Source organism: Aotus nancymaae, unplaced genomic scaffold (assembly GCF_030222135.1).
Source record: "Aotus nancymaae isolate 86718 unplaced genomic scaffold, 86718_ANA_hifiasm-v0.15.2.pri h1tg000076l, whole genome shotgun sequence".
NCBI classification, from domain to species: domain Eukaryota; kingdom Metazoa; phylum Chordata; class Mammalia; order Primates; family Aotidae; genus Aotus; species Aotus nancymaae.
In genome coordinates, this window is record NW_026988491.1 from 8,108,947 (window position 1) to 8,123,113 (window position 14,167).

A 14,167-nucleotide genomic window follows, 5' to 3' on the forward strand; every position below is an offset into this window, starting at 1 on the left:
ATTGATTCTTCCTAACCATAAGCATGGACTGTTTCTCCATCTGTTTGTGTCCTCTCTTATTTCATTGAGCAGTGGTTTGTAGTTCTCCTTGAAGAGGTCCTTTATATCCTTTGTTAGTTGTATTCCTAGGTATTTTTTTCTCTTTGTAGCAATGTTGGCAGTTCGTTCTTGATTTGGATCTCTTTAAGTCTGTTATTGGTGTATAGGAATGCTTGTGATTTTTGCACATTGATTTTGTATCCTGAGACTTTGCTGAAGTTGCTTATCAGTTTCAGGAGATTTTGGGCTGAGATGATGGGGTCTTCTAAATATATAATCTTGTCTGCAAATAGAGACAATTTGATTTCCTCCTTTCCTAATTGAATACCCTTTCTTTTTTTTGTCTGATGGCTCTGGCTAGAACTTCCAATACTAAATTGAATAGGAGTGGTTAGAGAGGGCATCCTTGTCTAGTGCCAGACTTCAAAGGGAATGTTTCTAGTTTTTGCCCATTCAGTATGATATTGGCTGTGGGTTTGTCGTAAATAGCTTTTATTATTTTCAGATACATTCCATCGATACCTAGTTTATTGAGTTTTTAGCATGAAGGGCTGTTGAATTTTGTCAAAGCCCTTTTCTGGCATCTATTGAGATAATCATGGGGTTTTTGTCTTTGGTTCTGTTTATGTGGGTGAATTATGTTTATAGACTTGCGTATGTTGAACCAGCTTTGCATCCCTGGGATGAAGCCTACTTGATCGTGATGGATAAGCTTTTTGATGTGCTGTTACAATCGGTTTGCCAGTATTTTATTGAAGATTTTTGCATCTATGTTCATCATGGATATTGGCCTAAGGTTTTCTTTTCTTGTTGCGTCTCTACCAGGTTTTGGTACCAGGATGATGTTGGTCTCATAAAATGATTTGGGAAGGATTCATTCTTTTTGGATTGTTTGGAATAGTTTCAGAAGGAGTGGTACCAGCTCTTCTTTGTATGTCTGGTAGAATTCAGCTGTGAACCCATCTGGACCTGGGCTTTTTTTGGTTGGTAGGCTATTAATTGCTGCCTCAACTTCAGCCCTTCTTATTGGTCTCTTCAGGGTTTCGACTTCTTCCTGGCTTAGGCTAGGGAGGATGCAAGTATCCAGGAAGTTATCCATTTCTTCCAGGCTTACTGGTTTATGTGCATAGAGTTGTTTGTAGTTATCTCTGATGGTGGCTTGTATTTCTGTGGAATCTGTGGTGATATCCCCTTAATAGTTTTTTATTGCATCTATTTGATTATTCTCTCTCTTCTTTTTTATTGATCTGTCTAGTGGTCTATTTTGTTGATTGTTTCAAAAAAAAAAACCAGCTCCTGGATTTATTGATTTTTTTGAAGGGTTTTTTGTGTCTCTATCTCCTTCTGTTTAGCTGTGGTCTTAGTTATTTCTTGTCTTCTGCTAGGTTTTGAGTTTTTTTGATCTTGCTCCCCAGCTCTTTCAATTTTGATGATAGGGTGTCGATTTCAGATCTTTCCTTGCTTCTCATGTGGGCATTTAGTGCTATATATTTTCCTCTAGACATTCCTCTAAATGTGTCCCAGAGATTCTGGTACATTGTGTCTTCTCATTGGTTTTGAAGAACATCTTTATTTCTGCCTTCATTTCACTGTTTATCCAGTCAACATTCAAGAGCCAGTTGTTCTATTTCTATGAAGCTGTGCGGTTCTTAGTTTCTGAATTCTGAGTTCTAATTTGATTGCACTGTGGTCTAAGAGACTGTTACGATTTCCATTCTTTTGCATTTGTTGAGGAGTGATTTACTTCCAATTATGTGGTCAATTTTAGAGTAGGTGTGATGTGTTGCTGAGAAGAATGTATATATTCTGTGGATTTGGGGTGGAGAGTTCTGCAAATGTCTATTAGGTTTGCTTGGTCCAGGTCTGAGTTGAAGTCCTGGATGTCCTTGTTAATTTTCTGTCTCGTTGATCTGTTTAATATTGACAGTGGAGTGTTAGACTCCCACATAATAATAGTGGGAACTTTAAGACTCTTTGTAGGTCATTAAGAACTTGCTTTATGTATCTGGGTGCTCCTGTATTGGGTGCATATATATTTAAGATTGTTAGCTCTTCTTATTGCATTCATCCTTTTACCATTATGTAATGCCCTTGTTTGACTCTTTTGATCTTTGTTGGTCTAAAGTCTATTTTATAGGATTGCAACTCCTGCTTCTTTTTGCTCTCCATTTGCTTGGTAAATCTTTCTCCATCCCTTTATTTTGAGCCTATGTGTATCCTTGCATGTGACATCGGTTTTCTGGATACAGCACACTGATGGGTTTTGACTTTTTATCCAATTTGCCAATCTGTGTCTTTTGATTGGGCCATGTAGCCCATTTACATTTAAGGTTAATATTGTTATGTGAGAATTTGATCCTGCCATTTTGATGCTAACTGGTTGTTTTGCCCGTTAGTTGATGCAGTTTCTTCATTGTGTTGATGCTCTTTATCACTTGGCATGTTTTTGGAGTGGCTGGTACTGGTTGTTCCTTTCTATGTTTAGTGCTTCTTTCAGGAGCTCTTGTAAAGCAGGCCTGGTGATGATGAAATCGCTGAGTAATTGCTTGTTCTCAAAGGATTTTCTTTCTCCTTTGCTTATGAAGCTTAGTTTGGCTAGATATGAAATTCTAGGTTGAAAGTTCTTTTCTTTAAGGATGTTGAATATTGGCCCCCACTCTCTTCTGGCTTGTAAGGTTTCTGCTGTGAGTCTGATGAGCTTCCCTTTGTGGGTAACCCGACCTTTCTCTCTGGCTTCCCTTAGCATTTTCTCCTTCACTTCAACCCTGGTGAATCTGATGATTATGTGCCTTGGGGTTGCTCTTCTTGAGGAATATCTTTGTGGTGGTCTCTGCATTTCCTGGACTTGAATACTGGCCTGCGTTGCTAGGTTGGGGAAGTTCTCCTGGATAATATCCTGAAGAGTGTTATTCTCTCTGTCACCCATCAAATGTAGATTAGGTCTTTTCACATCATAATCCCATACTTCTTGGGGGCTTTGTTAATTTATTTTTACTCTTTTTTCTCTAATCTTGCTGTCTCGTTTTATTTCATTGAGTTGATCTTCAATCTCTGGTATCCTTTCTTCTGCTTAGTCGATTCAATTGTTGAAACTTGTGCATTATTAGTGAAGTTCTTGTGTTTTTCAGCTCCATTAGTTTATTTATATTCCTTTCTAAGCTGTTTATTCTCGTCAGCATTTTGTCAAACCTTTTTTCAAGGTTTAGTTTCTTTGCATTGGGTTAGTACATGTTCTTTTAGCTCAGAGAAGTTTGTTACTACCCTCCTTCTGAAGCCTGTCTCTGTCAGTTCATCAGACTCATTCTCCATCCAGCCTTGTTCCCTTGGAGGAGGAGAGGCGTGCTGGTTTCTTCCCATCTTTGTGGATTTATTTACCTGTGGTCTTTGTAGTTGGTGACTTTCAGCTGGAGTCTCTGAGTGGACGTTCTATTTGTTGATGATCAAGTTATTTCTGTTTCTTAGTATTCCTTCTAACTCAGGCCACTCTGCTGTAGGACTGCGGGAGGTCCACTCCAGACGCTGCTTGCCTGGGGATCACCTGCAGTGGTTGCAGAACAGTAAGGATTGCTGCCAGTTTCTTCTTCTGCTATCATCTTTGTCCCAGAAGGATACCTGCCAGATGTAGCCTGAGCTCTCCTTTTTATGAGGTGACTCCTCTTGGATATATGGGGGTTGGGGAGCTGCTTGAGGAGACAGTTTGTCCCTTATAGGAGCTCAAGTGCTGAGCTGTGAGCTGCATTGTTCCATTCAGAGCTGCTGTGCAGGTGCATTTAAGTCTGCTACAGCAGAACTCATAACAGCCTTTTTTCCCCCAGGTGCTCTGTCCCAGGAAGGTTGGGCTTATAAATAAAGTTTCTGTCATGCTGCTGCCTTTTTTCAGGATGCCCTGCCCAGCAAGTAGGCAGCCTAGTCACAGTCTGCCAGCAGAGGCATTGCTGAGCAGTGGGCTCTGTCCAGCTGCCATGTGAACTTCCCTGCAGTCCTGTTTGTTTATAGGGGAATATTTAGAACTGCCTTAGCAATGGTGGCCCACCTCTGTAATGGCAGACGCCCCTCCCCTGCAGAGCTGGACCATCCCGGGTTCAGCTGTGCTTGCTGTGAAACTCTCATTCCAGAGCGTTTCAGATTGCTGGTCTTTGTGGGGGTAGGACCGGTGCAGCCTGATCACCTGGCTTCCTGCCTCAGACCCCTTTTTTTTCAGTTGAACGGGCAACTCACTCTGTCTTCCAGGTGTTCCAGTCACCAGTGGAAATGGCATCCGGATTTCTGTGAGTTCTTGTGCAGAGACTCGCTGCACCGGCTAAAACAGCTGTGCTGGAAACTTGTGGTGCTTTTTCGCCCAGGAATCTCCTGGCCTGGCTCCCTGGTTCAGTCCCCTTTTTTTCAGTTGAACTGGCGACTCTGTCTCCCAGGTGCTCCAGTCACCAGCTGAAACAGTGCCCCTCCACCCAGGAATCTCCTGGTCTGTGGGCAATAAAGATACATCTGGAAATGCAGTGACCACTCACCCTCTGCTCTCTTGCTTGGAGCTGCAATCCAGAGCTGCTCCTACTAGGACATGTTGGATCCCAATCAACCCAAGTTATTTTGACTACAGTCTTTTCAATAAAATTCTAATGATCTAGAAAGTCATGCTTTTTAGCTCAAAGGAAGTGTTGGCCATCTGATGTCATTCACAATAGTAGCCTGACTTTAAAACTGGAGCAGGGCTGGGTGAGGTGGCTCACACCTGTAGTCCCAGCACTTTGGGAGGTCAGTGGATCACCTGAGGTCAGGAGTTTGAGACCAGCCTGGCCAACATGGTGAAACCTGTCTTTACTAAAAACATAAAAATTAGCTGCGTGTGGTGGTGGGCACCTGTAATCCCAGCTACCTGGGGGCTGAGCCAGGAGACTCACTTGGAGGCGAAGGTTGCAGTGAGCTGAAACCATGCCACTGTAATCCAACCTGGGCAACGAGAGTGAAGCTCTGTCTCAAAACAATAACAACAACAAAAAACAAGTAAAACCGGAGCAGGCAGAAGCATTAGCCCTGTCTTCAGACTGCTAAGTTACAGCACCCAGCAATACAACTACATCCCTCTGGAACACTATATGTAATTCTGCAGTCTGTCTCCAGGACATGGAATCTGTTTGATTGCACCTGTGCAGTGGTACAGACTCCTGGGGCACTCGGATAGGTGACAGGGGAGCTCCTGCAGGACACAGGGGCCTGGGAAAGAAGGAAAATCAGGATTCTAAATCAGGATTCTGTTTGCAGTGGTCACTTGGACAACAGGAAAGTTGGCTGCCACAGGTGCTGTGTGCAACTCTGGAGTCACCTTGATAACTTGAAGTTGTTGACACAATAGCTACACATCCCCCAGGCCTCAGGGGCTCAGATAACAAACCACAATACCACAAAGAAAAAGGAAAACTACTACCATGGTGCTAACAGAATGAAACTCACCTACCGAATGAATGAATGGACAGGCACACAAGAGAATTCAGAGTCAGGAGATGGGAGCAGGGACCTAAACTGAGTTTAGAAACAAGAACGAACAGAAGTAAGCTAAACCTTCCTACCCTTCAGTCCTCCAAACATGCCTAATCTTCCATCTAGACATAGAACACCTGTCATCCATGCATGAAAAAAGGACGTGGTATGTACTGGCATGGGAAAAAGAGAGAGATCACAAGGACACTGTCTGTAGAAAGTGGTGCTTTCCTGGTCTCACAGTGGACTAAGGCAAGCAACAAACTTCTGGGTCAATAGCTTTGCCATTCAGTTTCCCACAACAAACAAGGCCTTTGAGCACCCCTAGAGTACAGCAGCTAGAGCCACTCACCTGAATGTGAAGAGGGTCCCCATGTCCAGCATTGACAGCAACTCCGCTTTCGACTTGGGGAACGAGAGCCGGTAGCGCAGTGTCTCGAATGCAGGCACAATCATTGCTTTCTTGGTGTTGGCAAGGTCGAGCTGGATGACAGACTTCCTGAAAAGGGGGAAGAGGCAGAGAGACAGAGACCCTGTGACACCAGGCCAGGGTCTTCCCCCTTGAGGGCAGGGTGGTCATTGGCCCAGGGAGGCAAGGGAGAGAAAGCTCAAGTCAGCCTCTCAATTAAAGATGGGGAAACTGGGCTGGGTACGATGACTCACATCAGTAATCCTAGCCTTGGGGAGGTGGGGGCGGGCAGATCACTTGAGGTTAGGAGTTCGAGACCAGCCTGGCCAACATGGTGAAACCCTGACTCCACTACTTGGGAGGCTGAGGCATGGGAATTGCTTGAGCCTGGAAGGCAGAGGATGCCATGAGCTGGGATCATGCCACTGTACTCCAGCCTGGGCATCACAGCGGGACTCCATCTCAAACCACCCTGCACGCCCCCCACCCTCCCCCACAACAAAACAAAGAAACAAAAAACTCTCCATTGCTGCATTATTAAAGTCACTCCACTCAACCAAATTTTGAGCCTGTGCATGAGCAGAGACCAGAGCTGGCGTGCAAAGAGGAATCATACCATAAGAAAGTGACTAAGTTAGCGCAGGCCTGTATGGGACAAAACAGAGTGGCAGTCCAAGAAGGGCACAGGACATTCGAAGGGCTTTGTATTATTCAATGATGAGGGGGAACCTGGACCAGGTCACAATAAGGACAGTTTCCTAAAACCATCCTTGGCTAATGGATCTCACCAGCTCCCAGTAGAGTTGGGATGGGCTGGAAGTTCATTGTGGAACCCCCTGAATATTATTTGCAGTTCCCTCTTTACCATAGTGCTCATGCTAACTATATACAAAATAATACATAGTTCTCACACCACTATTCCAGAGGAGGTTTGTAAAGGATGACAGCAAGACAGAGTGTGAGTGAGCTATACTTAGTGAGTTTGAGTGCCAGAGGTTTGAGTCAGCCTGTCCTGGCCTGGATTCTTTTCCCACTTTGTCTGCCTGAACAATGTTAGTTTTCAAATATCCAAGATTCCCTCTTCTGTGGCCAGGCAGCTAATGTCAGCTAGCACTCTCTTTTATATCAATCCTTTATTAGATATGGGCAGAGCTAGGCTCTTTACCTTTCCCTCTGGAAAGATGGGTACCTTATCTATTGATTCCGGGTATTGGGGGTGGGACATATAGATCTAAATAATATCCCTGGACCAAGACAGCAAAGCCCTTGGAATCCCTGGGGCAGGGGGAAAGGTGTGCCAGTACTGGTGGGTGGTTGCTACTTACTCAGCAGTCACGCAGCACCTATGGTATGCCAGGCACTTGAAGATACAGGGTGAAAAGAACAACCAAAGTCTCTGCCCACATGGTGCTTACATTCTTAAAAATGTCTCAGGACAAGGCTCTCTACATTGGGGCCCCAGACTGCATTTGTAGGTGATTATTTTAGAATACAGTGCTATAGGAACTGAGTAGAAGGCTGAGAGGGCTAAACTGTAAAGGGAATGGGCAAAATAAAGACACATACACATATGTATGCAGTGCATACAGAGATCTAACATGGATGTTTCTATCTATATAAGCCTCAAGTTACTAATATAATCAGTTACTATAGGAGCTGCTGCTTGGAGATTAATTCCTGCTGGCAAACAAGTCCCCTTTCTATGGGGGCAACCTGCTCCTATACATAGAAGCAGCTCTCAGAGCATTCTGCCTGCCCTAGCTGCACCCCTGGCAAGGGTAGGTTGTTTAGGATTAGACACTTTACCCAAGCTGAGCAAATTAGTTTCTTACTCTGGTAATTTGAATAGAAATAGACTGGGGAAGCACAGAATTGACTTGCAGTGATGTCAAACCATGCTCTGAAGGCTTCTGAACTGCTGCAGAGGGGCCCAGAGCTGTCCTGGTTAACTGCAGTCTTATGTGTTAATTTTCCAAGTCCTAGTTTGATTCCATAAGATAACCCATCCATTATTTGCTTTGTTTTTATTTTACTTAAGCTCCTGTTATTAGTTTCTGTTGCCTGCAACTAAACAACTCTTACCAATATACTGCAAGACCCAGAGCAGACAGACCCAGTAAGCAGCATGCCTCACAAATGCAGTCCTAGGAAGCCTTATTTACCTCTGCAAATTCTCTTTAATCTCACTCAAATACAAACTGCTGCAAAGATAGATCTGTCACCAGACAGATCCATGTCAGACTCAGTTCAAGGACATTCCAATACTGATGTCCTGAAACGGTCTCTTTATGAAGTTGTTTCAGCAGTGAAGTGGCTTCACGGTACAAACTCTGAGCACATCTGTTTATTAAGAAGGTAACGGCAGCCTTGGTCTTGCTGCTCAGTGTTCTGTTAGTACATCTTACCCTGGATGGGGCTTGCTGTCCTAGGGGTCAACAATTTGCAGCCAATAGTTCTCTGGAAAGTGAGTCCTGCAGAGAATAGGGTGCAGAATCTTCCAGAACAGTGGGGCTAGACGATGAGCCAGAAAGCTGGCAAGGAGCCAGGAGACATGAGTTCTAGGCCCACTCTGAGAAGCTGAGTGACTTGGGTCACTCCATTACTCTTTTAGATTGCTAAATTTAGATTATTAAGATGGAAGCTTTGCAAAACAGTCTGGTGTAGTGGTAATCAGACCAGACATCTAGCTCTGACTTTACTAGGCTGTCTTCTTGGGCAAATCATTTTCACTATATAAGTCCTGGCATTGATGCACTTGTAAAATATGTTGATGAGGAAAAGCAGAGTGCTTGTGGAAGGGCTTAAGCATTGCCTGGCACACAGTAAGCACGCAGTACATGATGCCTATGATGGTTACTTTTATGTATCAGATGGGCCAGGCTATGGTGCCCAGTTACTTGGTCACATACTAGTCTAGCCATTGCTGTGCAAGTGTTTTATAGAAGTATTGCAGTTACTTTTGCACCAACCTAATAATTAACAAGTACAGTCAGTTAATTTTAAGGAAAGAAGATTTCCCTTGATAATATGGGTGGGCCTCATCTAATCAGTTGAAGACCATAAGAGCAAACACTGAGCTTTCCCAGAAAAGATGGAATACTACCTTAGGACAATATCATAAGAATCCTGCCTCAGTTTCCAGCCTGCAGGCCTGCTCTGTGAATTTCAGACTTGGCAACTCCACAACTGTGTGAACCAATTCCTTAAGCTGTATTGATCTAGCAACACATATATCACTATCTATCTCTACATATTGATATATCTATAGGATATACTATGTATCTCTCTCCTATTGGCTCTGTGTCTCTGGAGACCCCAGAGGACTGTACTGGTAAGGCATGCTGCTTACTGGGTCTGTCTACTCTGGCTCTTGTAATACATTGCTTAGAGTTGTTTAGTTGCAAGAAACAGAAATTAATACCAGGTAGCTTACCTAAAATGAAACATGTCCTGATTCTGACCTGGTCCACATTCCTCCTTATCATTCAATGATACCAAGCTCTGCTGACGTTCTTCTTGGACTGCCACTCTGTTCTTGTCCAGCACACGGGCCTGAGCTGACAGTTACTTCCTTATGGTGTGATTCCTCTTTGCAGACCAGCTCTAGTCCTTGCATATGCACAGGTTCAGTTCAAAGTTTTGTTGCCCTTGTCGACACAGCTGCCAAAACGTTCACTAACCTACTACACTATATTGATATTGGACCAAGGAATTCTTAATCTACGTAACTCAGAACCTTGCTGATACAATGGAGAGCCCTGTGAACATAAGTGACTTGGAGCCAGACAGCAGCAGCTCCCAAACTTGAGTGCTCCTCTCTCTCCTAACTTAGGGCACATTCTGCAACCTCTCCCAACCACAGGTTCCCCATCTGTAAATGGAGATAATAAATGCTTACCTCTCATCTCTCAGGGTTCTAGAACCCAAAAGCAGTGCCTGATTTAGAATTAACTCATTGACAAGTCCTCTGCCTTTCAAAGCTGAGCTTACTGGTGCATCCAAGGCAAGAGAATAGGAGAGAGTGAAGGAGGATTCAGAAAAGACGACATACCGCTTACAACCAGGGCAGGCTTCTGTTTTCTCATCTACAGAAACAGAGCTTATGAGATCTCAGTCTCTAGCCAGCCCTCTGAGTCTGTCTTTGTGTCAAAAACAATTCAGGTGTTGCTCATAGAGTAAATTCACCTCTTCCAGCCTGGCAGAGCTAACCAGTGGGGAACTGTGAATTTGATAAAACTTATCTTCCAAAGCCCCCCAGCCTCCTCTTCCGTGTATCTTTTTCCCTGAGCCCCTCCTCTCAGCTCATTCAAGTGTATGAATAGTTCACATCTCTTGCTCCTATCTGACAAATGTGGTGAGCAGGGGAGGGGATGTGAGTAGCGAGGCTTCCTATCCCAACTGAGGGGGTAGGGGTGGGTGGAGACGGTAGGCTTGCCTGGGCTCTGTGTAAACTGAAGAAACAGCATGGAAGGGCAGAGTATGCACTGGATGGGTTTCCCTGGTGCTACAGTGGCATGGAATTACCAATCCTCAACCTGACCTTGGCTGCTGATCTCTCTTACACATACATACACACCTCCCTCCATCTCATTCTCTCTTTTTAACTCCATCCTTTCCTTTAGAGGCAGGTCCCTGTTACCAGGGAAACAGCCCAGGTTCCTGGTATGAGGGGATGACGGGAAAGTGTCTAGGAAGACATAAGGAAACGCCACACACTGCTTAGTTCTGACAACTTCACCTCCTCGGAGCCACAGTCGTTCAGATTCTAGAGGCAGGCTGCTCAGGTGTGCATCCTGGCTAACTGCTCACCTCTTGGTTCTGCAGTTTCCCTATCTGTAACATGCAATATCTATAAAATGGGAGTGAGGGTAGAACGAGAAGAGGAGCCAGCAATGGGAACTACTGGGAGGGACCAAGAAGGTGGAAAAACCACAATGAGACTGTCATGAGCACCTAAAAGCCAAGAGAGAAAAAAAACGTGTGCCACGGAGGAGTCACTGGCAGTTGGATGCCGCTAAGAAGTCAAATGAGATGAGAGCTGGGGGGCTGGCCGCTGGATCTGGCAACGTGGAGGTCACGGGTGGCATCCCCCTGGATTGCTAGCATCTAGGGCACCAGTCAAGTAGGTGAGTGTGAGGGCCATGGCCATTTAGAAGTTCCCTTCCCTACCTCTGGTTCTGCAAAAATAAATCAAGTAAACACAAGGGCAGGGCTGGATTGCTAATCAGCAAAAGGATCCATGTTACAAGGCTGGCCAATATAGTTACGTCTCGAGTGTCTAGAAGCTGGGAAAAATGAACCTATGTGGTCCAGACTAGAGGATATAAGGAAAACTCTATGACCAATACCTAATTCCTTCACAGGGAGGGTAAAACCTGGGAGAGGAGACCCGTGTATTCTAATCACACCCATCCTGGGGTCCCGCAATGGTAACAACTTGCCTGAAAATAGGATTCCAGTTACTCGCCCGTTTCCACCAAAGGATGAGCTCCCTAAATCTGGTCTGTCTACCCTTATGCTTTCTCCTCTACTCAGTATTCCCTGAAATAAGTTCCTCCTCTCTCACCGATATGGGCTTAGGTATTGTGCTATGGTGTCCCCCAAAATTCATGTGTTGGAAACTTAATCTCCAATGCAGCAGCTGGAGGTGGGGTCTTATGGAAGGTGTTTACGTCACGAAGGCTCCACCCTCATGAATATATTCATACTATGATTACAAAAAAAAAAAAGCTTGAAAGAGGGAGCTCGGTCCCATTTGTTTGCCTTTCCTCCACTTTCCACATGAGAACATGGCATTCCTCCCCTCTGCAGGATGCATTGTTCAAATAACCATCTTGGGTCAGGGCATGGTGGCTCACACCTGTAATCCCAGCACTTTCAGAGGCCGAGGTGGATGGACAACCTGAGGTCAGGAGTTAAAGATGAGCTTAGCCAACATGGTGAAACCTCATCTCTACTAAAAATACAGAAAATTAGGCATGGTGGTGCACACCTGTAATCCCAGCTAAGTAGGAGGCTGAGGTAGGAGAATTGCTTGAACCGGGGAGGTGGAAGGTGCAGTAAAAGCTGAGATTGCACCACTGCACTCCAGCCTGGGCAACAGAGTGGGACTCTGTCTCAAAAACAAATAAAAAACCACAAAGAACCATCTTGGTAGAAGAGAGCAGCCCTGCCGGACAACAAATCCACCAGGTGTGTTCTCAGACTGCCTAGCCTCCAGAACTGTGGGGAATAAATTTCTATTCTTTAAAAATTACAGTCTCCAGTATTTTGTTACAGCACCACAAAACAAACTAGGACATACTACAAACCCAATTTGATGTCATCTTCAAGAAAACAAAATTAGAAAACTAACCCATCACTGAGATTAAGAAAATGAGAAAGCACAGTCAAGTTTCAACAGGGACAAAGGATTCTGGAATTACCTACTGTTTGTGTCTTTCTATACTGGGGGGCTGCAGGGGGCCACCTCAAGCAGCTGCAGGGCCAGGCCAGGATGTGGATGTGGTACAGATGGTGGGGATAGAGCAGGATGCTCAGTGGCAGTGGATGCCAGGCTTCAGTGTTGAGGAGACAAAAGGGAGGAGGAGAGCAGGGGATGGGATAAACAGGGGAGTGCATGCCCAGCTGCTCCTCAGTTCTAGCTGTGAGCCTGACATATGGGATTGGAGCCACAGAGGAGTCTGATATTTCAAGAGGAGCCAACTGAAATTATCTTCAACACACTTGAGGGCTGGGTATCTCTCATGGCATGCCAGTTTGAAAAGAGCCTGAACAGTGAGAAAAAAGAGCATGATCTTTTTAATCAGATCATGTAGATTCCATCTTAATTGCACCACTTCACTGTGCAATCATGGGCAATTTTCTTAACACTCTGGAATTTTGTTTCCTTATATTGAAGGTAATAAATACTTTATGGACTGGGTGAATAAGAGAACTAAGAATATTAATGAAGCCATCACCTAGACTTTGGGTACATAGCTAAATGAACATATATAACCTTTGTCCATGCATAGCTCACAGCATAGGGAGGGAGGAAGACAGAGGCATACTACTCTCTGGGTGCAGAGTCATGAAGACTTATCATCACTGAGATGTGTTCCAATCAAGCAGCAGGAGGTAGCCAGTCAGGACAGAGTGTTTCAGGTTATTTGCAAAGCTCTGATAACAAGAAAGCATATAGGATTGGAGAAACTAAGTTTCTTAGCACCTACTTGGTATATTGTAGGTGGCTGATAAATAATATTAAATGCTTACATGCATTGAGTATTGGGCCCCATGCTAAGTGCTTTATATGTATTACTTCTCTAACTCAGTGCAACCTATGACTTAGGTACTCATACTCTCAGTTTAATGATAAAGATAAAAGTTCTGAGAGGTTCACAAGTAACTAGCATACAGCTGGTAGTTATCATCATCATCATAATTATATTAATGAAGTCTGCACCAGCTTAAGCAGGAAAGCTCAATAACCACAGGATGTATTTGGGCCAAGTCTGTTAATATGGTGATTGTGTCTGTCTCCCCAGCCTTGCAACTGAATCAATGAACTTCTTTGAGTTCTGGGTTAAGGCAGTGGTAGGAGAGTGGTTAGGAACAGAAAACAGGGAGAAGGCAGGAGGCTACAACCTGTGTACCCATGCTCCTTAAATGCCAATCTCAAGTCTAGCTTGAGGGAGCGAACTGGGGCAGAGGCCGGAAAACAAAGAGTATTGTGAGATTAGGAACACGTGCACTGACACTACATGTCATTGGCTTAGGAGCATCCTATACTGGCTATTTCCTTTCATTACCACTCATGGGTTTCTCAAACTATTATAATCTGTCTTTGACTCTATGGATCTGGCCAAAGTCAGCTATGTCCCCTTGTCATTAAGTCTAACAGTTGTCCATTCTCACCTTGTTTGAATTATGTCTGCATTTAGCATTAATGACCACTCCTACTGGCCTTAGCTCAAGAAGCCTATCCCATAATTCCGAAGGCATCTTTCTACTTTTTCTGACCAGGGTGACTGTCTTGAACATCAGCCCCCTGGATGCTGGTAGCCATTTGGGACCTCTTGTGGCCCCTACTCCTTGGGCAGGGGTTGAAGAATTCCCCATCTCTGCCGTGCAAGTTTCCACCACTCCTGTAACAGAAGTGGCTGTGTGGATTTCTTTGTGGTGTTGCAATAAATGGCTGAAGCCAATGCTGACAAGTGAGAAACTACTGGGAATGGCGGGGCTGAAGACACTGGGACTGCT

At 44.6% G+C, this 14,167-nt stretch overlaps 1 protein-coding gene across 4 annotated transcripts in view; it reads right to left on the reverse strand.

Annotated features, from left to right (window-relative positions):
- Positions 1-14,167, reverse strand: part of LARGE1 (LARGE xylosyl- and glucuronyltransferase 1) — a 626,458-nt gene that overhangs the window by 10,415 nt on the left and 601,876 nt on the right. For all 4 annotated transcript variants that reach the window (XM_064367950.1, XM_021669373.2, XM_021669372.2 and 1 more), the window contains one exon: positions 5,867-6,013. In XM_064367950.1, the coding sequence (XP_064224020.1) occupies positions 5,867-6,013 (147 nt within the window). The remainder of the gene's footprint in view (positions 1-5,866; positions 6,014-14,167) is intronic.